Source organism: Melanostigma gelatinosum (genome assembly GCF_949748355.1).
Source record: "Melanostigma gelatinosum genome assembly, chromosome: 11".
Lineage (NCBI taxonomy): Eukaryota > Metazoa > Chordata > Actinopteri > Perciformes > Zoarcidae > Melanostigma > Melanostigma gelatinosum.
The window spans coordinates 1,766,859-1,794,094 of record NC_136644.1 but is presented as its reverse complement, the minus strand read 5'-3'; the positions used below and the strand labels follow the sequence as shown (position 1 = coordinate 1,794,094).

The 27,236-nt window shown below is 47.7% G+C and overlaps 1 protein-coding gene across 1 annotated transcript in view; it reads left to right on the top strand.

The window, feature by feature from the left end:
- Window positions 1-928: 928 nt before the first annotated feature.
- The window catches only part of xylt1 (xylosyltransferase I), a gene marked incomplete at its 5' end in the record, with an annotated part of 63,817 nt that continues 37,509 nt past the window's right edge, over window positions 929-27,236 (top strand). The window contains one exon of the mRNA XM_079279155.1: window positions 929-1,234. Within this exon, the coding sequence (XP_079135281.1) occupies window positions 929-1,234 (306 nt within the window). The remainder of the gene's footprint in view (window positions 1,235-27,236) is intronic.

The following is a 27,236-nucleotide window of genomic DNA, read 5'->3' as shown; positions in this document are numbered from 1 at the left end:
TCTGGCAAAGTGGTTTTGGGCCCAGCGGCATCATGTGACGGACCCGGATGTAGAATGCCATGGTTTGGCCACTGTGTACAATTTGGTTCAAAGCCCGGCGCTCTTCTGGGAGGCTTGGTGGATATTGGTGGAGAGCTGTACTTCGGGGACTGGCATCTTCTAGAGTAGCTCTGAGCATTGGGAGTGAACAGCTCCGCCGTACAGTTCGCTGCAAAGGAGCGAGAACAGATGCAGGCACACCCAAGCAGGGGGCAAAACTTTGAATTCATACCAGCTCCACCACACAGCTGCCACTTACAGCTGGGAGGAAGAAATAGTTCATTTTTCTATTCGATTTCAGTTCGGATGCAACCAGTGGGGTGTAGAATGGAAATAATCTTTCTCACATTAAAGAAGTCCCCCAAACAACATGCTATGGATGTTTGAATTAGTCAAAGGGTGCTTGAGGCAACATTACATGATGGGACCCAGAATTCCTGGCTACGCCCCTGTGTGTGTGAGGGCCCCTGGAGGCCCAATAATACTGTAATAATCACATCAAACATTGCAAATTAGGACATTTGCAAATATCTGGTCTTAACCAGAGTCCTCCTCTTGGAAAGATGGAAATTGTCCGGTGTGACTCATCAGCCAGAGAGAGCCTGCAGAGCAGACGGTACAGTAGCCTGGCGCATCACTGACGTTTTCTCACCGACTTTCACCACACGGTGGCCCTGTGCCTCTCCTTTCTCGATGCTCCTCCTCGCCACCGTCAGCTCAGCCTCGCTCCCTCCCCCTCCTCCTCCTCCTCCCCCTCCTCCTCCTCCTCCCCCCTCCTCCTCCTCCTCCTCCTCCTCCTCCTCGTCCTCCCTCTACTTCCACTCCTTCCTCCCGTCGCGCTGCGCAGAGCCACAGACGGTCCTCCAGCACCGTGCGGCGCGGTACGAAGATGGTCGGCGGCTTGTGCGCTCGCAGGTTGGCCCGCCGGTCGCGGTCCGCCCTGATAGTAGCCCTCACGGTGCTGCTGGTCCAGACGCTGATTGTGTGGAACTTCAGCAGCCTCGACTCTGGCGAAGACAGGGAAAACGGAGGCTCCAGCGTGCGGGAGAAGAGGGACCGGGTCGCAGGCAGCAAAGCCGCTGGCAGCGACTATTTCCAGCACGATGTCCAGCGCCAGCAGCAGCAGCAGCAGCAGCAGCAGCAGCAGCATCTTCCTCCAGCCGGGAAGGGGACGTCTCGCCACATACAGCAGCCGGTAAGACAGATGCGCCACCGATGTAGTCATATCACATCCACGCTCAAAGGAAGAGACCGTCTCAGCGGGGATGAACCCCGAAAGAGGTTGGCAGACAGGTCAGCACATCTCCAGTTTTTGCGCTTTTGGGGGAGAAACGCACACGGCCGGGCCTCAAAACCAATGAACGTTTGACTGTTGTCACTTGAACGGAGGCGTTCTCGTGGGGAAACGATAGGATGCCTCAAGCGACAGAGACGCAAGCGAGACTCCGAGCATCCTCAGCTGAGGACAGCCACGCATTACGCTGTTGGAATGAACGCAGACTCCACTTCATGCCGAAGCTGATATGAAATCTGGACTCAGCGTGCAGTTCACTCCGGGGCAAAATGATCGCACAACAGGCGCAAATCCTTCCAAAAGATATGAATAGCAGAGTCACTGACAGGGGTCGAAGCGCGCGCCTGTCTCGGTCTATTTGCTATTTTAAGTCAAATACAGTGAATATGCATGGCTCAGCAGCACTGTCTGCGAGAGGCCAAATTCAAACATAACCTAATTTGCAGAGTTGCTTTTGATGAGTGTACAAAGATCAGAGTCAGCTGTTGTTTGTGAAAAGGCAAACAGCTTTATTACTCGTGGCAGCATGAGACACACGGGTCAGATGGATGTGATTGTGGCGCCAAAGCAAACATGCAGACCAGCATAATGAAGAAATTGCGTTAAAGATAGCCTGTGGAGCTGTGTCTGTTCAGAAGCAGAGGAGCTGCCGTTCTTTACCACTGAACATTGACGAATTGGCTCCCAAAGACCCCAACGTGTGTTTGTGCTTCTTGCTTCGCGTGGTCTCCCAAGCAACTGGGCTGCCCTCAAGACATTGGACGCAGTTGTTGCTGGCAAGCGTGCAGCTTCACAGAAAGCTGCCAACCATTGAAGTATAGTCCACTCCTCACTGCCACCGTGCAGCCAGCAGATAACCGGCTCTGATGTAGCACGCTACACTGTGGCCTCCGCGCTCAGCCAGTCACTCGGAGCCGTGCACTGTATCATCTGTCTCCTCCGCAGATTTTTCCGTGACTCGCTCGGCTTCATCTGGTCGTCTGTTTGTCCCACCTGCCGACATCTACCACAGCACAGCGTCGTGCTAAGTGCGGCTTCTATTCGAGTCTATTTCTCGACAGTCGGAGAATCCTCCAAAGAAATATCACTGTAATATTCCTGTAATAGTCCTGCAGGGACTCATTAGTGAGTTTACATGATAACACTTTATGGTTATCACTCGCGCTATGAAAGCGCTGCAATATTCCAAGAAGGATTGAACATAAATTAGTAATGCAGGGACGTAACAGGAGCCGGCAGTCAGTTGTGTCACTACCTATTCACGCTGCGTCAACACCGGTTTGTCCAAATGTGTTTCACTGTACAACGCACAGTGGATCTGCACTCGTGACCTTTTAAAGAAGGGCCTTCGTCCGCCATCACCTCGAGGCACTTCACACAGTCCTGCATGCCAGTCAGTCCCACCAGCCAGTCAGTGTCAACCGGCTCTCTGCAGCTCTGTGGCCCCCGGACTCCTCACATTCAACTGGTCGCCCTGGGCCACATGCATTCCCTCATTGGTTCATCACTGTATTTTCATTCTTTCTCCCCATGGGTGCCGTGTGTGTGTGTGTGTGTGTGTGTGTGTGTGTGTGTGTGTGTGTGTGTGTGTGTGTGTGGGTGTGTGTGTGTGTGTGGCTTGGCAAGGCAGAGTTGTCCGATAAGCGCCAACTGATGCTATATGAGGCGCCACGCCTGAGAGAGGGGAGAGCAGCACTTTGATCCAGAATAGAATGAGCCAGAAGCTACAGTATGACAACAGCAGCATTTCTATGTAATAACTTCTTTTGGATGGAAACGTTGTGCATAGCTTTGGATGTGTCATCCCGGCAGACAGGGGCTACAGTTGTCATTAGTGGTCTCCCGTTGTGTCTCTTCAGGGAGAGCGAAGATGTTTTCTTCTCTCGTCCAACAGACAGCAGCTTGTTGTTCACGTCTCCACATGCCTCGTGCATCTGATGTATAAAGCGCTTGACTGACATTGTGTTAGCTGTGAGTGTTAAAGAGACATATGGCACTCGGCCTGTGGTGCTTAAAAGCGCCCAAAAAATACATTTGGAAAAGCTCAACAGTGATATCTCTTTTCAGAAATGAAGCCCCGTTTACTCAGGATTATCCACAGTTAATTGTGAGCAACTTCTTATGGATTATTGTGGATTTTTTAGTCTTCAGGTAAGAGGATTTTGGGGTGAACTGTCCCTTTAAATCTAAGTTGCAGATTCCCCATCAGAAGTGTCCCCACTTGTTAATTAGTCTGTCTTGTGTTGCCTGACATCAGTTCATTACAGGAGCTATAGCATCACAATTATTACTAATAGGTGCTTCTAAAGGCGCTCCCGGTGAAAAACGGTTCATGTGCCAGAATTAAACCAGCCTACTTCCAGCAGGAGGCTGAGTCAGACGTTTTGAAAAGCGTCTGGCTCCAAGCTTCACATCTGGTCATCAGCGGTTTCTTTCCATCTGCTGCTGGTGGTCATATACTGTCATGATCGCCGTGTACCCAGTGGGTGTCCACATCACACATGTTGTGAAGAGTTTTCCCGTTCGTCATGGTATTGGAACGTTACCTCTGATCTACACTTTTTCCTTTGTACTGAGTTTCCCTCATGGTTTCCTACAACAAAGATGACAATCCATCCGAGAATGCACACTTACCACAGTTTTTTTCAACAGGTTTCCACAGTATAGTGATTATACATACATGACATGCTGAGTCAGACAATATGGTACATTTTATATTGTATTATACAGATGTTCACCTCAGCTATTGTGCCACAGTGGCTCACTTGGCTTTGCCACAGATGCAAAGAAAGGAGCGGCAGCAGATATTTGACTGGAATAGTTTGAGACGGACAGATGTTGCCCGCTGTCGGACTCGGAGAGGGAAACACTGAGAAGCTTAAAGTGGAATAAATCAGCTTTGTGGGGTTTCCCAAACATGACCGTAAATAGCCTGATATTCATGTTCTCCTGTAACTTTAGATATCATTTATTCTTATACAGTGGTGGCAGTTCATACTAACCGCAATCAAAGTCTCTGAAGCAGTTATTCAGAATATCTTCAGTCATGCTGGGATGATTGTTTCATGTTTTTAATCACGTACAGTGTAACAATGCACTGTACGTATGTTTCTCATTGGTGAGCTTTGATGGAATCCGCTGTTACTACCAGTCTTTTCTCCAACCAGCACAACCACGATGTGACTCATCGCACCATGTCCATGATCACGGTGCTGACTCACACAAACACCCAAAAGGATGCACTGTGCTGCACGTCCGGAAGCAGCTCCGCACAAACACACCCACGCACACAGCTACACACTCGCATTACACGCGCACAATTTCCTTTCCCCCAGTTTGAACGTTATTTTGGCTTCATTCAACAGATGACAGCATAGAGGCAGTCTGGAGACGGTCTGGATCGAGAGGGTTATGACTTGCAACAAAGGCCGGAATCAAACCCCCGGCATCGTGGCTCCATGTCATGTGCTGTAACCGTTCGGCTACCAAGCCACTCCCAAACTGGACTTCTTTTGGCAGCGACAGCCCTAATATCTAGGCTACAGAGGCGTAACAGAAGTATGCTGTTGAGCGGCGTAACATTATTTTAAGGCCAGCCTTCTCATTTTTCATCCCCTCAGAGTCTCTTCATTCACTGTGCAACAAAACCTCCTTCCTCAGATTGTCCCACTGCATTCTTGGCACTGCAGTTCGTTCCAGTAAAACCAGTGGCGTCCTCTGTGCCAGTCACTGTCTGTGCTGGTTGTGGTGCAGAGATACCTCAGCGGGTAGCTGGCAGGTACATTGGCACTCCTGGAAAGCACATCGGCCTGGACTGTGAGCCATCCTGCTTTAAACAGACCTTTGAACACAATTACAGTCCAGAGACACTTTGTGATTTCAAATGTCTAATGTCCCGATCATTAAGTGTTACTCTGCCCATCAGTCCGTCCATCTGCTGCTTCTTTTCCAAGAGAGAGGTGGGAACATATTCAGATCTGAGGAGGGGGGGGGTCTGCCCCTCAGACTTGAAAGAGACGCATCGAGAAGCCCGAGACTCTTTGATGATGAAGTGTAATTTGTATACATGAGACCATCCTTCAAAAACCTGCAACAGAAAACTATCTTATCATATTCCTAATGCGCTACGCCCTCATGTCATTTCACTGAGCTGATCCTACACTCGTATGCAGAACGTCAGTGTCAGTATGGAATCCTAGAACTTCAGACTATATGTGTCGTGTGTAGACTGAAGGTTCGGGTATCCACAGCAGCTCAACCAGCACAACAGGCCTCTTCAGTGTGGTGTCCATGTAATCCATTTACAGCACAGGCAGCAGCCTCTCTCTCCTCCTCCTCCGTCTCTCTGCTGCTGATGGTGTTTCAAGCAGAATAGCCGTTTCACTAGTCAAGTGTCAGGATGTCAGAAAACACTACGAATGCACGCTGGCATGACTCACGCAGTCCTGCACCGTATGTTGACTCGTGCTCATGAGATGAGAGTAGAGAGCAAGTTCCATCATCGCATTGTATCATTTAATAGCGCAAATGGATAACTACTGTCACGAGGCAGGATGAGGACTCAAATGCAGACAGTCAGGTGTCGTGAACAAAGGTTTTAATGATTAACCAAAAACAAACCAAGGACAAGACAAGCGATGGGGGGGGGGGGGGGGGGAATCCGGCAGGAAAGGCAGAACAGGCAGACTGGAAAACCGGGAGGTCCGCGTCAACTTTCACTTCTTTTTGGTACTCGTGGCTACAGAGGCGAGACACTTCTTCTTTGTCAAACGACGTCATTTCACTGACATCATTTCGAGGTCCAACCCACAGGACTGAATTGGGATGTGAACCGTTCAAAATCCAAATGTTTTTATTCCATCATGAGATTAGAGTGTGTTCACGCTTCTCTCTCTTCGTGTCACTCATTGCTCGTCATCCAGCGGTTCGCCGCTGTGTTTGATCAACAGGAAATTAATCAGCAACAATTGGTTCCAGCTTCTCAAATCTGAGGACTTTTCTCTGCTTTATATAATTGTAAATTTAATATCTTGGGTTTTACGCTGTCGGTCCGACATAACAAGCAATTTCAAGATATCTCGTCGGGTAAATTCGGACTATTTTCTGACATCTTATTGACTCTGTGTGTTCTTTGTGCTCAGCTTGGTGCCTTTCTATGCCTCATCTGTAAAACTGCAAAATCAAAGATCACAATCACCGTTCATCTCTCTCCTGTCAAGTCTATTCAAACAAACCTCACCATTACCACCAATTAGAGTTTCAGTGCTCTGTGTCAACAACCCCCCCCACACACACACACACACACACACACACACACACACACACACACACACATCATCACCACAACTCCAGCCCAGCTGTCTCTCCTGCCTCTGCCCCCCCCCCCCACACAATCTTCCCCTCATCCTCCCATCATTCCGCCGTTACAGATGGTTTCATTCCCCAACACGTTAATAACGCATCATCCAGATGAATGAAGCTATATAATACCGAGCGTTGCCAATAATCCCACAGGTAAGAGGCTTAGCAGCCCTGAGAGAGAGACAGAGAGAGACAGATAGGAAGACGAGGCTGGTGGGAAGCTGAATTAGTTTTATCTGGAGTCGGGTATCCATGTTGATATTAAGTTGCGCTAAAAGGCTGCACACACAGACTCGACCGTCACCATATGGAGGGATTATTAGGCCGATGGCCGAACTCCTAACACTGTTTAGTGGTTGCAGGGTTGTCCCTTTAAAATAGATCGACTGTATTTTATAAATGGAGATCAGTGCACACTGCTGTACACTGTACAGAACTGTGAATGCGTCATTATCACATTGAGCTGCATATTAAAAAGAAACATTTTGTTTTCTCAAAGCACACTTTTGTAAATTCATGGCAGTACATTTTAATCTGATGAATGTGATTTATTGTAGACTTACATTTTGATCTTTCTTATTTAAATACAGATTTAAAGATTCAGTCTCTGAATTTCTCTGGGTTTATTATTCAGTCCTCTGGGGTTTCAGATGGCATGTTGGATTCTCGGGTAAAATTTCCAAGACCTAAAAGAAGAAAATGAAATATCTTGTAAAAACTAAGACTACGTATGATCGGCTTATTATCTGTCAGCCCATGCACACAGCATGCCTCTCAGAGCCTAATCTGACCCAAAGAAAGAAAGAATTTAAAGCCCCTGAAAACATATTTTCTCAATCAGCTTCTTATTATGAACAACAGTTATAACACAAAGTCATCTGAAAACGTTAGAAGCGTCATGGTTATTCCCCAGACAAGAGTTACATGTCTTCAGCTTTTAAGTGGGCGGGGCTTAGCTGGAAACAGATGGTGGCATGTATTTCTGTGGACCTATCAGAGCAATTCTTAAATGATCGTACAATGACAGTTCTGGGATTGTTTTCAATGCACTGATTCGTCATGAGCACGAAACATGAAAATGACTGCAGCTAAAACACACCAGTCCTTATTTATAACACGGCAGATCGCCCCCTTCTCTGAAACCGCCGCAGTGCCGCGAAACATTGACATGCGACACGCTGATCCGCATGTAACACCCAAATGCACACGAACATGTAATCACACCCACACAGACTAATGACACTGAGCATGAGCCCCTGCCTCGCTATCTCCTCCTCAACACACTAATCCCCGTGTATTGTGTTCTTCTAATAAGACGGGGGAGTTTGTGACAGAGACAGAACGGCGTATACGTGGCAGGATGGCGAGGACGCAGGGCGATGACACGTCGGCTGGGCAGAGATAGGGCCGATCCGGCCTGTCAGGGAAAGCTTTTGTCCTTCCAGTCCCGTGGAGCAGGAGGAGAGGAACTGACAGCGGCGCTTTTCTTCCTCCTCCTCCTCCTCCTCCTCCTCCTCCTCCTCCTCCTCCTCCTCCTTTTTTTCCCTCTTCTCACAACTGGAGCCGAATGCCAACAGCCCAGAAGACTTGTTTCTATCTATATTAAGAGAGAAAGTGAGAGGAGAAAGAAAGAAAGGGAGATAGAGACATGCAGAGACAGAGACACAGAAGAAAGCCAGAGGAAGAAATGTTGGGGGGGGGGGATAAAAGATAAACGTCTCATCCCTTCTACAAATCCGACGTCGACTCAAATCCCAGCGTAATCCTCGGGGGAACCCAGTTTGGTTTGAAGGCTTGTTAGTGTAGCAGAGACTGGCAGCGACTGTGTGGTTGGAGACAGTTTCTTGGAAACTAACCTGAGTCCAAATGGACTCCAAGCATGCAGGGATCAGGTCTGTAATTTCCCCCTCGGTTGGTGAAGTTTAGGGTTTAGAGGTAAGCTGATGCTTCTATCAAGCATCTCTAAACAGGAGCTCTGATTTAGGAATCTGCCCAGTGATCCCAGAGATCCGCTGCCGCTCGCAGGTCGTGTTTCCACTGGTTTACTTGATCACGCTCAAAGACACTTGCTTCTGCGAGACATGTCTTTGTATTATCCACATCTGGATAACATCTCAGAGCGGCTGAACTTGGGCAAAACAGGCCGATGATATAATCATCATCATGAATGCAGACCAATGTGGATACAATGATGTGAGAGGCTTTAACAATTTTCCATTTTATATAATGGTCGGGTTTTGAACCTGAATGCTTTTTTGGAACCGACCAAAATTTGCCAGGAGCACAAGAGTATCAAACTGTCAAGAACTGTGACGGGCATCAAATGTCTGATCAGTTTTACTTCAGTTCGGACAACATCTAACATTGGAGAACTTCTTTTGTTCGGTGAATTTTGTCGTAAAGCGTTTTGATTTGTCCAACCCTGGAACCGGAATTTCAAAAGGAAGCTGCAAAAATGGTCTTTTTGGATTAAAAGTGTTTCACTCACAATGTGGAGTCAGCACACAAGGATTATACACACCATCTCAAAAAATCAGGAAAAACGTTCAGAACAACATAAAACCTGCAGATTTAGTTTCTTTTGTACGCTTTGAGGAATGCAACGTAAAGACACAACTGACCTCATTGTAAGATATGGTGAACACGTCACTGAACAGCTTATTCACACACAGCAGTTATGGAGCAACATTATCATTCACTCTCATAATGAATCAAATGAATCTCTGTGAGGGACTGAACCAAAGAAGTGAAGCAGCAGGAGCTAAATGAAGCTGTGAGAGTCGGTTCTGCAGAGTTCACTCAGTCATTGGATCCATTGTTGGTGTGAGAATACTGATTTGTGCAGCCTTCGACCTAAAGGGAACCGTAGGTATCGTTAGAAGTTGCTCTCCTGTAGGAATAGCTTAATCGTTGTAGTCGGGTGGTGTTTGACCTAGAAGGTACATAATTACCTCATATTTCACCCGTTACATGCTCAGGACACAGCTCGCGGTACAGTGTGTGTGAGAGAAACGAGGTTTGGGTTTCTGGTCGAGGTCACGCTGAATAATCACCCCCGTCGAGAGGTCAGTGGAGCGGCTGCCTTTGCCTCAGGGCAGCCGCTGTTGGGAGGTATCTGTCGGGTACAGGCACTCCGGAGACGCACTAGTTGGACGTACACACCTGCAAACATCCACACAAATGCACACAAGCGGATACACACACCCACGCACTCTTCAACGGCCCCTCGGTGCTAAAGGCGCACACCTACAGAATGCATGAAATCAGAAAATACTCTTCCTTTCTGCATCACAAAAAACACTCACCCACACAATCTCCCTCTCTCTCTCGCTCTCACACACACACACACACACACACGCATTGCACGTACACCTCCGCCCCCCTTGGTTCATGCACAACACACACACACTTTGAGAGTAAATAAAATGATAAAACACGGCAGCACATGAATAGCTGCTCTTCAGTATTCATGTCAAAGCACCAGGACCAGCCGGAGAGCTCGTGCTCATTACTGAACAGGTGTCTTCTCCACCAGCAGTGCGTTTACATCCTGCCTCTCCTTCCTGCTGGTCTCCAGCCTGCTGAGCTCACGAGGTCTGAACGCAGACGCATCAACGCTGACACATTGGCATCCTTCTCGCTGACGACTTCCTCCCCCTCTCCTTCGCTGCATGCTCCCACTCCTCATCTCCCCGGTCGTCCTCTCGTCTCCTCTTCTCCCATCTCGAGTCGGGGATGTCTCGCCGCGCCGCTGAGTCGCTCACATGGTCCTCCAGGCGCCGCAGGCCTCCCAAATCAGCTTCAACGAGGAGCCCTGCCGAGGCTGTCGCTGCCGGGGAGAAATTGCGCTGTAATTGAGCTGCGTGATAATACGTTCCTCTCTCTGATTCCTACCAGCGGTGAATCATCAACGCCATCATCATCGTGCCATCACATCAGCAACGCTCAGCAGACGCTTCCACGCTGCCGCCACCGGAGTTGACCTGTTCTCGCTCTCTCTCGCTCTCGCTCTCTCGCTCTCTCGCTCTCGCTCTCTCGCTCTCTCGCTCGCTCTCTCGCTCTCGCTCTCGCTCTCTCGCTCTCTCGCTCTCGCTCTCTCGCTCTCTCTCGCTCTCGCTCTCTCGCTCTCTCGCTCTCGCTCTCTCGCTCTCTCTCGCTCTCGCTCTCTCGCTCTCTCGCTCTCGCTCTCTCGCTCTCTCTCGTCAATTGCACTCGTTACACTTATTTTATTCTCATTTCCTCTCTCTTTCACTTTCCTCTCAATCCGTCCTTTGCCACTACTTGCTCCCCTCATCTGTCGCCAACCATCCTTCCCTTTTCTGTTCCATGTGATTGGTCGTCTTGCCTCGGAGGTATACAGAAATTACAATGTACGAAGAAAAAAAAGTGTGTGTGAGTTCGTAGATGGAGGGGAGGGAGGGGGGGGGAGATAATTAGGATGGGTGATTATGTGAGCACACTGTCAAATGGCTTTTTGCTACTTACTTCAGGCATTCATGCTTCTACGGCAGGACACGGGAAAGCTCGTTCCTTTTTCTGCTACAGTTCGATTCTTTTCTTCCAGAAAGCGATCTGAACACTTTGAACATTGAACCCATCAGCGTTCTCTTTTTCTCAATGTCTCGATTCTGTTGCAACAGATTCTCTTCATGCGTTCCCACACACACATGAAAGCATCTGTGTTTCCCTCAACGCAGCCAGTTTGATGAGGAAAGGATGAGAAAGTGAAATTGTAGTAATTATTATTATTAGGTAAGTAATATAGGAAAGTTGGTAAAATGATGAGGAAAGGGGAAAAAATGAGACAAAAAAACTGAGACAGACTCAGATGTAAAGAGAAAAGAGGTTAAAGGGAAGCAAGTGCTCGCTAAGACGGGTTATAGACGTGTGTGTGTGTGTGCGTGTGTGTGTGTGTGTGTGTGTGTGTGTGTGTGTGTGTGTGCGTGAGCTCAAACAAAGAACAGTACTGCTCTTTTTTCTCACTCTCTACCCTCTGAAATAGCCAGTCTAACTTTCAGGAGGGGGTAAGGGCTCCTTCTCGCTTCGTTCTCAAGTTTCTTCACCGCTCTGAGTGAAATCTGTTTTGCTCCGGTGAAGTGGCCTACAACAATCTTTTTATGTAACTCTCACTTCATTCACAGGGTAACATGATTACACCTTATTTTTCAATGGAGGGCCGAGTATGTCTCTCTGCAGTCCTCCGGTAACTTGTCATGAATGGTTTTGTGAGATAAACTCTGAGGCCGTTCTGTGAGTGCGCCAGCCACATACCACATGTACATGCAAAAGTATAGCAAGTAGCTGGTGTGCTAGTGTGTTTATTAATAACAGCCTCCTGCGCATATGCACATGTTCCAGAGGTATAAAGAGTATGCCGACATAATTGTCTTAACTGCTGAGAAAGAGATTTGGTCAAGGCAGTTATAATTCAGCCAGGGCACATTTGCTTGCTGAGCACTCAGTCTATTTGCCTAAAAGACACAAATGACTGCAATTTACCAGCAATAGAGGAGCGCTGTAATGAGCTGATAACTATTCGCCTGATGTGAGCGCGTTGCTCTAAGGTGGGAAGAATAATCAAAGGAACAGGACTGTATTCTCACGGCATTATGTCCAGTGGAGATGAATGAGAGTGAGGTTTATGAGCTTCTCAACACTATTGTGCTACCTTCATTATTTATTTCTCTTTTCCTCGGGATATAGCTTTTATTCAACTTCTGCTGAAATGATTCCATTTGAGAGCCGACGGGGAGGTTGGTGGTCGTACTGGTGCCTGGCAACAGTGAGAGGAGAATGTACAGTGATTCATTGTTACATTGTTACGTTCACATCGTGTTCTCATTAAAGGCACAGTTTAACATCAGGTCATTAGTGCTGTGAGGCGGATTCTTTTCTGCCCCCCGGCTGCTCACAGCTGACGTTAACCAGCTCTCCTGCCGATTTCAACACCGATTTGTTGTTCACAACGTAGCGTTATCGGGGCACCACAGGGGGCACCAGAGTGTTAAACCACAGGTGTGCAGGACCAGCTTGCACATGTTTGGCCCAGGTAGCATGTGACACGTGTTGTTGTTGTTCCTTTAACTGATAAAGGAAACGTGATATCGGATCAGTGCATAGACTCACATACTTAATGCCCAATTCATCATTTGATGCCGTATCGGAGTGTGCGTGTGTGTTAGTGTCACACGCCACTGAAACAGGAGGATTCCTTTATATTTCTTTAACTTAATGAAATTGAGCAGCAACATCATCCCTGTGAGAAGCTACGCTGTGTATATAATCTATGAATGTGTGTTGAGTGTCAGAGATGCTCGTCTCCAGCAGGGCTCGTGCTCTTGGTCATGTGCACTACATACTATATGTATATACACATGTATGTAGTGCACATGACCAAGAGCACGAGCCCTGCTGGAGACAGGACGAGTAGTTCGTTTATTTAATGTAAGGTTATGATTTTATGATATACCCTCTGTATCTGTGTGTGTATGTGTGTGTGTGTGTGTGTGTGTGCTTATAGAAGTGGTGTGCGGGTGATGAGATATGTGCACGCTGCATTGCACATCAAAGGTCAGGGAAGGTGCTAGTTCTCCCTCGTTCTGTGTGTGAGTGTGTGTGTGTGTGGTGTGTGGGTGTGTGTGTGTGTGTGTGTGTGAGTGTGTGTGTGTGTGTGTGCGTGTGTGTGGTGTGTGTGTGAGTTGTGCTCCACACGGTGTCCCAGCCTGCAGCGGGCCTGATGATTCAGAGGACACAGGCAGCATGACGTGCACTGTCTTTGACCCTCCTCTAAGCAGCTGTTAATGTAAGGCTGTGTGTGTGTGTGTGTGTGTGTGTGTGTGTGTGTGGTGTGTGTGTGTGTGCTGTTAATGTAAGGCTGCAGCTGTGTGTGTGTGTGAGTGTGTGTGTGAGTGTGTGTGAGTGTGTGTGTGAGTGTGTGTGTGTGTGTGTGTGTGCTGTTGTGTTGTGCTGATGAGGGGAGAGGGCCGCGTGAGGGGGACTAAATATCCACGTTTGTCATAACTTGTCACTGTTAGTATGCACTCGCTGTGACTGATATGTACATCTTTGTGTGCGTTTCATATCTGTGACCAGCTGTGTGTATGTAGCTCCTGCTGGGTCACCGCGGGCCCTCTGCTCTAGGCAGTGCCCCCCTTTGGCTCCCAGGGGCCCCAGAGGATGTTTGTTGGGATATGCTGACAGAGTGATGCTGCTGGACTGGCTAACTGCTCCTCCTGTGGCTGGCACCGGCCCGCAAACGTAGTCAGAATACCAAGCGACGGCCGTGAGCACTTTTCTGTCTCTTTTGTGTCGCACAACCACGCACACATGCAAACATTACATCATCGCGAACCCTGAGTTCTTTAGATGGGCCCAGCTTGAGGAAAAGGCCCCAAAATCCAGCCTGAAATCTGGACCGTGAAGCTAATCCTCAACTCTGGGGGATCGGGTCTGAGTCGCTGCGGTCCGGCTGTTGGCCATTACTCCGTTCCTCATTGCCCTCTCTCTTCCTCTCCTTTTCTCCCCCTCTCGCTCTCTCTAGCCAGCTCTCTCCATTGTTGGACAGCTGTTCCACATGTGAAAAGAGGGGGAAGTAGCTGTCATGTTGCTAGTAATGCCTCAGTCTGTGCATCTGCTGTCGGAGTGATTAGCGCAGCAGAAGCTGTCTTTGCTATGGTGACAAGCCCATATGGTTTCCGTACGTACAAGTGAGCAGTGGGCTTGATCTGTCACTTTCTATTAGAATTTGTTTAACTTGGTAACATACTCGTTAAATCTTTCCCACAATGCAGCGGGAACGGGAAGAGTTTGTGATCTTTGATTATTTGCTAGAAATGGTTGTCCAGCGGATCAGTTCACTCTTAAACCAAGAGTCTGTGAGGTGTTGAGGTCAAAATGGTTTAGAAGAAGAAGTCAGACCTTAATGTAGAGCTCTGACTTAATCCAAATGGACTTTATGTGTGTGTGTGTGTGTGTGTGTGTGTGTGTGTGTGTGGGTGTGTGTGTGTGTGTGTTCGGCGGGGACATTGGCTAGTGATTTGGTCAATGTTTGATGGATTAGATGTTGCAGTGTACCACTCTTCAGTCACACTTCCCCACACATGTACACACACACACACGCACACACACACACACACGCACGCACACACGCACGCACACACACACACACACGTACACATGGAGCAGTCTTTACATTCACAGTGTGACTGAACCCAGTGAACCTCAGCTATCCTCACACTCCTCAGCAAAGGTACCTCTGCATCTCTCTCACACACACACACACACACACACACACACACACACACACACACACACACACACACACACACACAGAGGAGGCTCTGTATGGCTCTTTTCCTCTCAGACAGAGGGAGTTTAGCTCCAGCCTGCTTCGGTTTGCCACACAGTGCACCACTGTAGCAGGCCAGCCGTGCCGGCAGCTTCCGGGCTTTTAGTTGCACCAATAATCAGCTGGCCTCCACCACTTGTGCCAAGGTTAACCACATAATTACTGCACTCATCTGGCCGAATCTCTTCTCAGTGCAGCGCAGAAGCATGATCCTGCAGTTGCAGAGAGACGCTTAACCCTCAAGCACACGGAACTACGAGGCTGGAGGTCAGCCGCCATAACCCTCGCCGCAGTGTGCGGAGATAGAGCCGGCTTTCTCAGCTTATCTTTCTCAGGAGGTCATGGATTAGCAATCCTTGGGCCTTGTAGTTCTGACTCATTCTCAAGCATCGGGCGCAGTCAACAAACCGGTACCGCAGAATGAACTGCTCGGAGCTGTGGCAGGAAGGAAAGTGGTGGAACTGGATCTGACTGGCATTCCTCTGGATTACTGGAAAGTCAGTCTGCTAGACTTGTGCAGGGAAGTTAGCCAGATCGACCGAAGAAGCGAATTAATGAGATTTTGGGTTGCGTAGGACGAGCAGGTCTGCATTCCTGAGGGCCTGTGCGGCCGTTTCACACCTTATTGTCGATACAGTACATGTGTGTGTGAGTGGACATGGATTTCCCCTCTCTGCATTCTGTCCCCATTCCAGGGAAAGAAGTCGACGTACAGTAAACCAACCAGGAAATGATGAAAGTAAACGTCTCTCTGTGCGGTCACATGGGGACTTCCTCATGTTTGTTGATGTTTGTTGATTCCTGACAGTCAGAGAGGAACTGTCAGGAATCTGAGATCTCAAAGAACTGGATTAGTACGTCTCAATAATTCATTTGTTGTTTTCCTCCAATTTCATCCGACCTTTTTCATCTCCATCTGTCTGCTGATGTCAGCGTCTCACCATCAGTTTACTCCAGAAAGACAAGAACAATGTTAAACTGTCACAATGTTAAACGCAGTGTTTGGGATAAACTGATGTTTGCCATCAGTGTGAAAGGGTCCTCGTTTGTTGTGTGACCCACAACCTTCATAATATAATATAATTATTATAGTTCATTTATTTTTTCTCAGTTTCATTAACTTTTCAAAGGAAAGCAAATAAGGGTATACATCCTGAAAGGTTACACCATCCATCAACTGCTGCAACTGGATTATTTATTCATTGGTCCGGTGTATAAAATGTCAGTAAATAATGAAACAATGTCCAACAATGTTTTCCAGAGCAGAAGTTGAGCGTTGCCTGTTATCTCCATTATGGAGCAGAAGAGCTACTTTATTAATCCCCTTGGGGAAATTCAATTTGGCAACTCTCCAGCTTCCAGTTCTCGGTCCGGACCCACTGGTCCGTGTTGGACGTCGGCCTCCGGTCCCCATGCCAAGTCCCGATGGCTCGAGCTGCTGCTGCCCAAGAAAAGGGTCAATATTTGCTGCCAAAGCCCGGGACGGAACCAGGGACCTTCAGATCTCCAGTCTAACACTCGTGTTTACATGCTGGCAAATATTCATGAGAAGCAGCACATTTTGCTTAAAGCTGCAGTTTCTGATCAGTTTCTGAGAAATATGTTTAAAAGCAGTGTGAGAGTGATGCCAGTGAGTTTCTGTGACGATTACACCCGTCACCTCTGTTCTTTCTGTTCCTACTTAGTTTGATCGCTCGGCTATTACTGACATCCACGCCATGCATGTCAAGCTGACCTTAAGAGGAGCACACAGAGTCATCACATGCTTTCAATCTCTCGCTTCAAGTCACACTTGAACACACAGAAAAGGCACATCAGTACCATCATCCAGACAGACGTCAACAACATGAATAATAAAGTGAAACTAGAGCCAGTGGGGCAGTGCACACCACCATAAATAACTACAGGCGGTCAAAGACCGACAGCAGTCAGCTCGGTGTGCCGGGGCGCTGATACCTACTGACTGATCATCGACGAGAATTAAAACCAGAGCGGTACCTCTGGTGTGAGTTAAACCCGCCTTGCAGAGCTCCTACGTCACAGTAAATGTCCTGCTGTGACGATGGAAAACGTGTAAAAGATTTTGCTTTGTCAGACGCTTTGTAGAAAAGTAATTTCTCTCGTTTCTGTTGAGGCTGGAGAGAAGCCTGGCACACCCACAAACACTCTCCAGATCATACACACTCTCTGTTCTAGAGGACAAGCGTGCATGCTGTACGCCGTAGGAACCTTGTGTTGGCTCCTAAGATCAGGAAAGAATCTGAGCTTACACCTACATACTGTACATACTGTACATACTGTACATGCTGACCCACATGAACAGACATGTGTACACTGTGTTAGCTGCCATCAGGCAGAACATCTAAAAGTTGCCAGGATGCTTCACAGGTCCTTCCACCGCAGAGACGCTGAAAACAGTTATTTCCTTAAAGTGCCCATTTATTCAATTCCACAATACAATAATATATTTATTATTGCGTGGCAGCAGCAGGAAAACGCCGTGCATCATTCGTGAGATAACCCGCTGAGCAAAACTGATAATTGCGGGAAAAAAAACAACAGAAAGGAAGAGAAGGGAGAGAATGAGAGACGAAGGAGGCAAATGACAAACATGATGGAATCAAAGTTTTTGGGGAATAGCGCTGCGTGGGAGGAGATTTGGAGCGACCTACCGTAATTAAAACGTTGGAATCCTGAGAGGAATCAATTAAGAAAATGTCAGTTAGGCTGAGCCGGAGGAGGGGAGATTAATACTGTCTTATTTCTGCTCTCTTATCACTGCGCCATGGAACATTGGTCTTTAACAACAACACAGAGTCGGTGTTGCCCAGGTTATTCACCGTATAAGGAATTTGCAATGACATAAGTAAGGAAAGGAATGGTGCTTGAAGTTGAGAAAGTTTTGAGCTCGAGGTGTCGTGGAGAAGAGAAGGTTGGATCGGCTGTAACTAGTCTGACCCGCTGATGTTCCATTCTGTTGAATTCCAGGGGAAACTTTGAAATGGAAATCTGAGAATGACAAAAGAAAGAGAGCGACAGGAAGCTTCAGAGCTTCAACAAAATAGTCCCACCTTGCAATTTAAGCAGCTGAAGGTTTCCACATCGTTACAGTGCGGTAGCAGAATGAAAGCCACGGGTCTGTTAGCGGCATGTCGCTATATCGTCACCGCTGACTTTCACCAGCCGTCCCAGATACATTCCCCCGATGGGGGAGCTCCATATGGGGCCAACCTGTTTCTGCTGTGCTGGGCAGGACACGAGCATACGGATGCTGTCGGACTGCATGTAGCGTGTATCAGAGCAGACGGCAGTGTGTCGATTGTCACAGGATGGAAGACACGGGATGAACAATGGGAGGGAGGAGGACGGGAGAAAAGGAGAAGGAAGGACAGCTGGTACCTGTTAGTTGAGGATGACTAAGTGACAAGAGGCAGACAAGAGGCAGATAAGAGGACTCCGTGGAACAAAGATGAAGACGTATCAGTGAGCCTCAGTGTGCTTTAGTACAGAACAAGATCTTCCCTTTGAAGTGATCCATGGAAATAACAGCATGTTGCATGCATGCATTTCAGCACTGGATGAAAAAAAGGTGAAGATCCGGTCTGGTGCAGCATCCCTAATGCTGAGCTTCAGTGACTCGCACAGCCGCAGCGTTTTGTGCAATGAGCACTCACTTCACTTTCAATTGCAATCAATTCAGGAAGTTTCGTCAAAGTTTGAACAGTGAAAAACGTCTGTAATATCGAATCGATTGGACAATAATCGCTTGCACATGAGCAGCGGTTTTAGTTGATATTTTTAAGCGAGCTGGAATGGAAGTGAATTGCCCCCCCAACACTCGCGTGTGACACTCCAGCACCCAGACCCACACTGTGCAATCCAGGCGTGTAGTTTTCGTGCAGAAGGCGTCCATTGCAGCGCTGCACTCCACAACAACAGCAGCTCGTCTGTTTCAATCTAACACCAGTCAGTCGCAAACAAAGAAGGAGGAATTCTATTCTCTTCTCTCAAATCTTCCCAAAACGTTGCATCAGCCGGCGGAGGCTTTACATAATTTGTGTCATGGCTCCTTATCCCGACCTCACATCTCCCGTGGACTCTCGCTGTAGGTGCGCAGTGCTCTGCTGTCCTGTGCAGCAGCACGTCGGTGCCGGTGGTTATTGGTGATCGTGTAACAATGGCTGTGGGGCGACACTCCACTTCAGCTGTCATGCCTGTAATGAACAGCCGATTTCAGTGTGAAGCAGCTCATCTATTGGTGTGTGTGTGTGTGTGTGTGTGTGTGTGTGTGTGTGTGTGTGTGTGTGTGTGTGTGTGTGTGTGTGTGTGTGTGTGTGTGTGTGTGTGTGTGTGTGTGTGTGTGTGTGTGTGTGTGTGTGTGTGAGTGTGTGTGTGCGTGTGTGTGTGAAAGAGGGAAACAGGGTAATCTGCAGCATGACGAGGCAGAGCTTGTATCTTACGGGAGGAGGTGTGATTGACGGCTTGACATCTGCCTGTTGATATGAGTTTTTTACATTTTACCATTTAAACAAATCGCTAAATTTAGCTACGATAGCGTCGTAGTCTTGTGTTTAGTGCTATTTAGCAAATGTTAACAAGATAAACAAAAACAAAAAAAGTGACTTAAACTTAAAAACATTCTTACAATCGCTCCTCTTGTCCACGAATCCACATTCCAGAGTTGAGGCGAAGCTAAAATGAGGTTTGATCAGAGCTTTGGCGAGCGGAGCGGCTTTCTTTGTCCTGCAGTCGGGTTTAGGTTAATGGCCCGTGTTGTATCCAGGCAACAAACCTACACACAGGAATATCCCTCCGCCACAGCTCAGCAGGGAAACACTGCTTCCATTAACGCAACGAGAGAAGTTCTCACTCACGCTGATCTGACTTTGAGTGATAACCGGCTGGTGAGGTCGGGCTGCTGAAGACGAGGACTCTGGGCTCTGTAAGAGATTACAGAACAAAGCGTACGTCAGGGCAGCGTTGTGTTCAGATGGATCTTAATTGTTACGCTTGCTGATGGTTTTTGTAAAACACCGTGACGTTGCATCACTTGAATAAGCTGTGCGGTGTTGATTCAAAGGTGCTGAAACTGAATCCAGACAGGGTCAAGTACAGTCCCTTATCACCATGGCAACTGACAAAAAAAATCACTTTCATTAAAAAAAAAAGAAAATCCGGCAAATGATCTCTTGGATTTGAAACGGAGATGAAATGTCTGAATTTATCAGAGTGACTGGTGCTCAATTAAATATGTAATCGTGTGACGTAGTATCTGACGGAGACACGCACTCATTGTAATGAAAGCAGCTGGTGAGGCTCAACAGGAGGCTCTTCTGTTTCTTATCTTATCTTTTTGAATCATTTTTCCTCCTTTGCATCTTTTCTCTCTCTTGCTCTACATCTGTGTCTCATCCGTCTCTCTTTCCTCTTTCGGTTTCTTTCTTTATGCTTCCACCGACTTTCTCGCAGTAGATCTGTCGTCTCAGCACTTCTCCTACTGTGTGTGTCCGCTGCGTTCTGAGTGTGTGTGTGTGTGTGTGTGTTCCTTTTCCCAGTGACATTTCCGTGCCAGGTGTGACAAATGGCAGGCAGAGAGGAAACATTTATTCCCCGTGGTGAGCTTAATTAGCCTATCAGCTAAGCCTTGGCACCGGCTTGTTTTGAAAACCTGCCACACACACACACACACACACACACACTTGCAAGCACACACATTTATCCTCGAGTAAGAATCCACCAACAAGTGCACACACAAACAAGAGACAAATCACTTCAGCACATGAACCGCATAGATAATTGGACAGTACAATTAAATGATGTCTAAATCACAGTTCCAATCCTTATTCTTCTTCTCCGGCTTCACATCCAGAGGGACTGAACTGCAGCCAACCTCGTCTTTTCTCTATTGAAAGGTGAACTCATTTACAGGTTGCAGCTCTCTTCCAGCAGTTAGCATATGGTGGGAGTGCAGAGGCCACACGAGGCCAGCGGGCAGGGCTGGAGCAGAGACATGGCAGCGATGGCATGTGTGTCTCTTCCGTGTTTGATTTCGTGAGCAGGGTTCAGTGCCGTTTACATCACATGTCCATCTGCGTGTGTCTGTGTGTGCATGTGTGTTAACATCTGTCCGCTTCTGTGTCGGCCCATTGTTCTGCCAACATCTGCAGCTGAGGGATGCGTATTGGGGAGCGATGGAGGAGCAGGAGGAGCAGGAGGACTCCTGGTGTCCACTAACCTTGCAGCCAAGCAAGGGAGCTGTAACGCAGCGCTGCTAATTACAAACACACTCATGAATACAAAGTCACACACACAATGTGCTAAATGAGTGGTGACTGTGGGCCGTTCTTTGTGTCCTCTCCCCTCAATCTGTGGACAAATTACAGACATTATGGGCTGCAAAAGAGACTCTTTGTCTTCCTCCGTCTTTTTGTCTTTAACTCTGAGCCGGGGCCCGGCATGTCCCCGTGCACCCCCACTGTGGAGAAGGAAATGAAAGCCAAACATATTGCTGATCTGTCTTTCCCTGCTTAGCGCTGGCTTTCTGGGCTTTGATGCCAGCCAGGTGGTGGAGGGGTGGGGGTTAGGGTATTAAGAGGGGTATTATGGTGCCCTTTAAGGCTAGAAATGAGGGAGGTGAACGTTGTAATTTGACCACATTGTGTCGCGACTTGTTTTGGGTGTGGTCTGGTCCGGCAGCCCCGCTGGCAACAAATGGCTTTTGATGTCAGCGTTAAAAGGTTCGGTGGGATTTTGGGGAGACTTCCCGCTGCTCTGAGGTGGGATTTGTGTTGGAAAGTCAACAATGAGAACAGAAAACGCACGGAGCTTGTTTTCCTCTCGCACACCAGCAGTTTGGCTGATTACCTGTAATTGCTGGAGAATTGGATGCAATGTTTGCTTGTAAATGATTGAGGCGTATTAATGTGTTATATTCACAAAGTTCGGGTGAAGTAGGTCTTTTCCTGTCCTGTCTTTCTTTATCTTACACAACAGCACGTTCTAATGTCAATTCCCCCGTGTTTCATGTTCTCTACTCCTTCAAATGCTCCTCCAAGATCGACTGTAGGTACAGAAGGAGTGGCGGGTAGTCCTGGTTAAGAAGAAGTTAACAAAGTGACCCGCTGGTTAATGATGACGATGCACTTTGTCCCGTTGTGGTCGGGCTTTGGTAAGCGTGGCGGCTGGTGCGATTGCAAGATGTTCTCTAGTTGTTCTAGCTCTACACTCACTCCCTGAACATCTTATTCTACTCCAGTGGGAACATAATCATTTTTAATAAAATGGACAAAGTCTGATGTCGTTTATTTGCTTCTCCGGTTCCCAAGCCAAGCTCCTCCCGACTGAGCTACTGGTGGAAATGTCTCAACTGCTGTTCAATGAATTTACATGGAATCTGCACACCACGTCGTACAAAAGGCAGCAAAAGAGTGTGCCAATAAACAGAGAGATCCATATGTCCATAAACACACACAGGGAGGTCTTCAGTGTGGGTCAGCAGGCTGACTGTTCCATTCTTCAGGTGCATGAACACTGAAAGCATCTCTTTGGACGTAGAACGTGCTCTGAGCACATGGAGGAGGTTCCCACCTGAGCTACGATGGTGAGTGGGTGCATGTTAGCATTCTGACTCTAAGCTAATCGCTGCTGCACCTAAAGCCTCACAGCAGTGGACCTGAAATCATGATTCATCTCTTGTTGACTTCAACATCAATCTGTGTTTGAATAACAGCTCAACAGATTCTGAACAGTTCCACTTCTTCATCCCTTCCTCCCTCCGTCACCAACATCCACCTGGTTTACATGTGAATCATCACTCACCCGCAGTCTTTTCATGAAAAGCATTGCAGTCGAATCAACACACTCCTTACTGCCCTGTCTTCTTCCAGTGAGGCGCCAGTGTCCAGGTCATCTGCAGACAGCGTGATGCACACAAGTCTCTTGCTTTGATTGGACAACATAGATCGGAGCAGTGCCTTAAACACAACTCCAGCTAACTGGTGCCAGAATGAATGGCGGGTCAAGCACGGAGATCTCTGGCAGTGTTGTTGCAAACAGGATTAGAATGAATCAATAACTCCTTTGATGAACAGTTGCTGTAGTTATTGCAGGAGAGGAACTCATTCTGCCACACACACAGACTAAAGACTTGTTTTGTGGCAATTTGACCATCTAATATGTCCAGCCTGTGAATGTTGTCTTTTGATTTGTTCCCATAACTATAAAATCTGAAGAGTCTGAACTCTCCTTGTTGCCGGGGGTGCTGGAGGGCCTTCAATCATTGAGATGTTTTAATGATCTGTGTGTCAGACAGATGGACTCAGCCGTACCTCCTTATTGCTGGACTCCTCCCTGCTTTCCCCACTCGCTTCAGATCTTTATCTCGCTGTCATTCGTTAACACAGAGAACTCTGCAGACTTCAGAAAGTTGTCACATACATTCCTCTGGAAGCACAGCTTTTTATACAAGTTTACCTGTTTCATTGTGAGAGTGTCGCTCAGTAAAACCTCACCGCGTTCTCACAGATGTTTGGAGAAAAGCCATTAGCTGCTTGCGTTTGTTGTTAAAATGCAAATCTGACCACATGATGTGACTTTCAAATGAGCTGATTATAATCATTTGGAAAATGATATTCAAGACAAATGTTTCACTGCTCAGCATGCACAATACGTTCGGCAAATGTAAATGCAACAACTGGACCGTTCACGCTTTTGAAATTTCATTTTTTGCATGTTTCTGCTTCTGTAAACATTTGTGATGCACCCTGACAGATGTTCACCCCCAGTTCTCCGGGCGGACACCCGACCAACAACTCTCTGATTCCTGCAACGCAGCCGGAAGCGTTTCTGTCTGAGGACAAGAAGCGATCACAAGACTGTGACCAAATTCAGAAAATCCCCTCGAGAAATAATTGGCGTCCTCAGTTACACTGTAATGCATCATGCATTTATGCATGCATGACACCTCTGTTTGTACTTCTTAAAGGAACAGTGTGTAGGATTCACGCAGCTGAGGCCGGGACTTCTGGAGAACATTCTGCATGTGTTGGATACAAATGACAATATTAGTGAGATATGTGACCAGAAAAGGTGAAAACACAGACAGACGTCTGTTTCACTGTTTATTGCAGAGGACAGCTGACCGTTCATATCATGCACTCACAGAAGTCGTCAGTATATTATACGCAGGATGCTTGTTGAATTGTGTCTGAAACCTCGTCCGCCAACACATTTCCAACGTCAGTTTTTGTGGCTTTTCCAAAACCAACACTCACTCAAGCACGACCGCGGCGGTCTGGCAATTGGTCAACCGACCAGGTGTGCACCGGATAACAAGCATGCGGGCTTTTTAACTTCTCCCTCAAACTAATTCTGCTTTCGTTATCCCCATTCGTATGTTCTTGACATCTTGACTCTCTGTGTGACGGCAGGCTGATCTCCCCGCATGCACCTCTAGCGTAGATGTGGACGTTTGACAGAGTAGAGAGGTGTGTGACGTGCAGCAAAGGTCCCAAACTTGGAATCAAACCTGCGGGACGCTGTGGTAATGCAGCATGCAAATCTGACCACATGACGTGACTTTCAAATCAGCTGATTATAATCATTTGGAAAATGATATTCAAGACAAATGTTTCACTGCTCAGCATGCACAATACGTTAGGCAAATGTAAATGCAACAACTGGACTATCAAGGAGCTCGAAATGTATTTTCATTATTTGTGTCCTATGACTGACATCTGAACCACAAAGCCTGGAGGGAACTCGACCATCTCGATGATTCAGTCGTCCGCCCTGAACTCCCCACACACACTTTAATGTTGAAACAGGAGGAAGAGACAGAGAGCTGGTTCGCTCCAGCTCTGAGAAGCGTAAACTCAAACTCTTTCTAGTCGGCAGCTTGCTCAGTAACCTGCTGCTGTCTTTGCCGTTGGGCTCGTAGGTGAAGCTCACGTCTGCACAAACAAAGCCTCAGTTGATGAACACTGTGCTGCTTCTCTCTGGTTTTGCACAGAAATAATTCCCTCTGCAGGTGTAAACAGAGCCGAGGTTCTTAACCTCCACTACGCGTGTTCTTTGTATTGTCAGAGTGACACAAGGCACTAACAGTTTATGTCATTTGCAAAACTGTGTTCCCAGCTCAGTGCCTCTTGTTGTTGCCTGATGCTGCATCAGGTGCTCTTTTCCAGAGCTGAATTCTTCTTGACTCTGCATACAGATGAGGGAGAGCTGTAGCGTGTCATGCAATGAGCTTCATTTCTCCCCATGTTGAGATGTATGTTGTGCATCTGAGTCACCAGACCTACTCGGAAACCAGAACTTAATTAATACATGTAATTAACAGGTGCCTTCTATTTCCATAAGGGCAGAGACCTAATAGCAAATCAAAACGAATGAAAGCAATGCCCTGCACTGTTCCACGATGGGTTCGGAGGTAAAGTTTCTCTCAGAAATAGCATTTGAGCAAACAATCCCAACTCACGGCCCTCTTGCTTGTTCCTGAGCTTTTGGCCATATTGCACACACAGCAGATTGCCACAAACACTCTATTGAGTCCTTGTGTCAGCGTTACCTCAACAACAATAGATGAAACGACTTAGACGACAGTAAAACATGGAAAATAGTTTTGTCTTCAGCCGAGCTGGTTATCGTATCAGGGAATCTTTCCCCCACTTCTCCATACTGTTTGCGTATTGTGTGCTTTTGGAGGCTTTTTCCCGACGGCAGACTTTGTGGTTGCACTGAGGAACTGAAACCAAAAGCTCTCGTTGCTGTGATATATCTGCACATCATTAGCATGCTGTACTCAAACACGTGAGAGGAACGCACACACACACACACGTCCACCTCATCCTGTAACAGAAGGACACAGCAAAGGAACGGATCTCGCATAAATCCACAGCTTGTCATTCTCTGTCTGGCCGTGACATAAAGGAGCTGCTGACTCGCTCTGGCCTCTGCACCGGGGTCACGCCGTGTCACCGCTGTGTCACACGGTGGCCTGGAATCTCAGCTATGTTCCCTGACACGCTCGCCTCAGACACACATTCACATGTCGTTCCCACCGGTCCGTTCATGCAGAACAAAGAGAGGGGACGGGGGCTTCTCCAGTCAGGGGTCTGTTCCCCCCATCTCTTTCTTTCTCTCTCGTTCTCCTCTTATCCACGTTTCTGCTTTTTCTCTACTTACTCCGTCTCCTCCACTTGTAATCTCACTCTCAAAACCCACTGTTTCTCCTCATTCTCTGTTATTCTTGACCCATGGTGTTTTAGGGGGCTCTATGACCCCCCCCCCCCCCCCCCCCACACACACACACACACACACCTCCTTTGCAGCCCTATAGATCAGCTGTAGGATCCCACTCTGCAGCCTAGCTACGTGGCCTCAATGCACAGAAGGGACCCTCTGTTGCGGTGCCACTGAACAGGGGCCCATGGAAATCACCTTCATCTCTCAAACACACACACACACACAATGCACAGTGCGCAGCCCCCCCCCCCCCCCCCCGCTCTCTTTTCTTCTCATCGCCGTGGTGAATGGAATTGCACGGCTGTGCAGTTCAATCACTGTCAAGTGCAAAGAAAAGGGGTCTCTTGTGCAAAATTTCATGATTCACAATTGATTAAATAGGGGTGTCATTTCATGGCTGAGCAGGGAGGTGTGCGGAGAGGAGAGATGGGCATGAGGGGGTGAGGCTCTTTCATGCCCTCGTGAGATATGGCTCAGAAATGGCCTGATGGGCCCCATTCAGAGCTGGAGATGTAACGTTCTGGGGTTCATTCACAGAGGAAATAAGAGGCCGGTATACGAGAGGGGGGGGGGGGCACAGCAGGGTAATTGCCAGTATCTTCTCATGGTTTGTTAAATGGCTTTCATGCCCTTAAGAGATACAGGCCTGATATACTGTATGTAAGCCGGATGATTTAGATTCCTGTTGTCATGAACTCCCAGGGTTCACCCAGCGGGAGGCGGAGGAGGTTCCTTCCACCGCGCTCCACAAAAGGACATCGACTCGTAGTAATGAGGTTAGAGAGAAATGCTTCAGCACTATGTTGTGGGAACTGTATTGAGTTGCAAACCTCAGACTGGAGCTGTTGAGGTTCCTGGATGTCTTGGTAGAATAGCAGCAGATCTATTCTATTCTGTGTCAGACATCGATCAGAAACAGACTCAAAGGACTCAGGTGGTCCGCACTCAGGA